This window comes from Sinocyclocheilus anshuiensis, unplaced genomic scaffold (genome assembly GCF_001515605.1).
Source record: "Sinocyclocheilus anshuiensis isolate Anshui unplaced genomic scaffold, SAMN03320099.WGS_v1.1 scaffold1460, whole genome shotgun sequence".
Taxonomy (NCBI): Eukaryota; Metazoa; Chordata; class Actinopteri; order Cypriniformes; family Cyprinidae; genus Sinocyclocheilus; species Sinocyclocheilus anshuiensis.
This window is the reverse complement of record NW_015542407.1, coordinates 116,230-118,856: the sequence shown is the minus strand read 5'-3', so window position 1 is coordinate 118,856 and position 2,627 is coordinate 116,230. Positions and strand designations below refer to the sequence as shown.

At 30.5% G+C, this 2,627-nt stretch overlaps 1 protein-coding gene across 5 annotated transcripts in view; it reads right to left on the bottom strand.

Moving 5' to 3' along the window:
* The window catches only part of pdgfrb (platelet-derived growth factor receptor, beta polypeptide), a 61,644-nt gene that overhangs the window by 7,631 nt on the left and 51,386 nt on the right, over positions 1-2,627 (bottom strand). For 4 of the 5 annotated variants that reach the window (XM_016492298.1, XM_016492296.1, XM_016492299.1 and 1 more), the window contains 2 exons: positions 1,746-1,845; positions 1,409-1,514 (listed from right to left, as the gene is read on the bottom strand). In XM_016492298.1, the coding sequence (XP_016347784.1) occupies positions 1,409-1,514; positions 1,746-1,845 (206 nt within the window). Of the gene's footprint in view, positions 1-1,180; positions 1,327-1,408; positions 1,515-1,745; positions 1,846-2,627 lie in introns of those variants that run through there. The other variant, XM_016492300.1, reaches the window with a different exon arrangement.

The window sequence follows — 2,627 nt, the reverse complement described above, 5'->3', positions numbered from 1 at the left end:
CGCAAGCTAGATTAAATTGATTATTATGTTTTAAATATGGTTATTTTTCTTACAAAAACGCATCGATTCTCTACAAGAAGACTTTGTTCACCCCCCGGAGCCGTGTGAGACACTTTTTATTGTAGCGAATCAGCTCATAAGGGAAGCATGAATAATTAATCATAACTAGTTATAATTAATTATAAATATTTAGATTTGGACTGAAGCACTGCAACACCCGCTGACTGCCATTAAACAGCTTGAAAGATCAAAGACAATTTTTAATATAACTCCGACTGGATTCGCCTGAAAGAAGAAAGTCATATACACCTAGGATGCCTTGATGGTGAGTAATTTATGGGCTAATTTTCATTTTTGGGTGAACTAACCATTTAAGTCAAATGCAAAATAATACTACTGATGTCCTGGAAGGTTATTTGGCGTCGTGATGAGCATCGCAACATCACAATCTCACAAACGCCACATAGTTTAATGCAATTATGGTTAATACGATTATGAGCTTAATTGCATTATTTTGATTGAAGTATTGCATTTACATGAGGTAAAGTTTAATCGCAATATTGCCAAAATCCCATTAGAACTGCATGATTAGGGTGCATGTAAACGCACTCAATGTTTATAACTTATCAGAGCTGTTGAAACCAGAGATTCACATCAGAGTGTGCTTCTGTTTTTCAAATAAAACCAAATAATCCACACATAAGATGAATTCAACAGATGGCATTTGACCCGCAGGGACATCATTTTGAGACCACACAGAGGTTCCCTAATCTCAATCAATATTTTGATTGGTTAAAGTTAGTGGAGATCGACCGTTTCAGGGTATCATTGATATACTATTATAGTTTTTGTTAATATTGTGAAGATTTTATTTTTATATTTTCTGTCTTAAATTTAGTTATAGTTTTAGTCATTTTGATGTGTTTTAGTCAATCAGCATTTTCAAATTTTTTTTTACATTTTTTATTGATTCATTTTAGTTTACTTAGTTTTAGTTATTTTAGTACTTTAAGTTAAACTAAATGAAAACAAGAAATATTTCCATAGCAACTAATTGAAATAATATAAGTTTACATTTTTTATATTTTATTTCATTTAACGTTAATTGTATTTCAAGTAACGATTTTTAGAATTTATAATTGGAATTGCTTTGCGACCTTTAATTTTTATAGTTTATTCATATCATGACAAAAGGTTTGTTTAAAATGTGTCAATGTTTCTCATTCCTATATTTAAAATCACTCCCATTTGAATGGATTGTTCATGCATTTAAATTTAAATTCAGCGTCTCTGTGCATGTTCCTTTGTGTGATTTCAGAAAGTACTCTAGCAAAAGAGAAAATGAAAATTACAATTAGAATTTCTTCTGCAGTAACCATGGAAATGAAACAGGGAACATAAAGGAAACCTTTTTATATCCGTCTGACAGCATGTTCCCCATTGTGTGCACCAAAAAGGAGAACTCCGGACGCTTCTCGAACTTCTCATCCCAACATTTCCTCATGACCTCATAACTGCAGAGGAACAAAACCACCAGCATTCACTCCAAATCCGCTGTCATTCATTCACAAAAGCCACAAGAGATTGCCAGGATTTCTTTTTTAAAACAAACCTGCCTGTTACTATGCACTTAAAAGTTATTTACTGTTTGAATATGTAACTCGAGCATATGTGCAATAATAAGCATGCAGCCTGTATGCTTAGTAATTTTCATTCAGGTCAGTAGGAAACGCAGTGAAACATACATGTCGTCGGAGGCGTACGAGGGTTTAGTCATGCGGTATCCTCTCTTCAGAGCACTGTAAAACAACTCATTCATGGGCAGGTCTGGATACGGGGTTCCTCCTGCAAAATCACACACAAAATCACCAATAAACACAGCTTCTCAAGTTTCAAAAAGCAGAAACTCTGGGAGAAAATAACAAACAGCTTTAGTTTTTTACTGATTCAACAGTGAGCACTTACATGCTTAAAATTAATTGTTTGAAATCTCTGATAGACAAAAAACAAACATGACTTGTGAAAGAATTGGTAACACTTTACTATTAGGTTTCAGTTGTTAAAATAGTTCCATTAGTTAACTACATTAATATGAACTAACAATAAAAAATACTTATCTTAACAATATCTTAGTTAATGTTAATTTCAACATTTATTACATTATTAAAACCAAAAATGTTATCTTTTATATTATTTAATGGACCTGAGCTAACATGAACTAACAATGGACAGTTGTATTTTTATTAATGTTAACAAATATTAATAGTGTTATTTTAGTGTAACTGAGATACTATGATAAATACACAAAATAATGTTCTTTTTAGTAGCATCATATGACCCCTTTCATATATTGAATGTTTTTATTTTTATGTTTACGTTTTAATCTTGAAGTTAAAGTAATTGTGTTTTTTAATGTCTATATAGATTTTTTTTATTTATTTAAATTTCAGTTAAGTTAAATTAAAATATTACATTTATACAACTCCAGCTTCCCAAAAGTAAAAGTAATTTACATTACATTACATTTATACCAATGTTATTTTAGTATCATTGATATACTAGTTTATATATATATATATATATATATATATATATACAGGTGCATCTCAATAAATTAGAATGTCGTG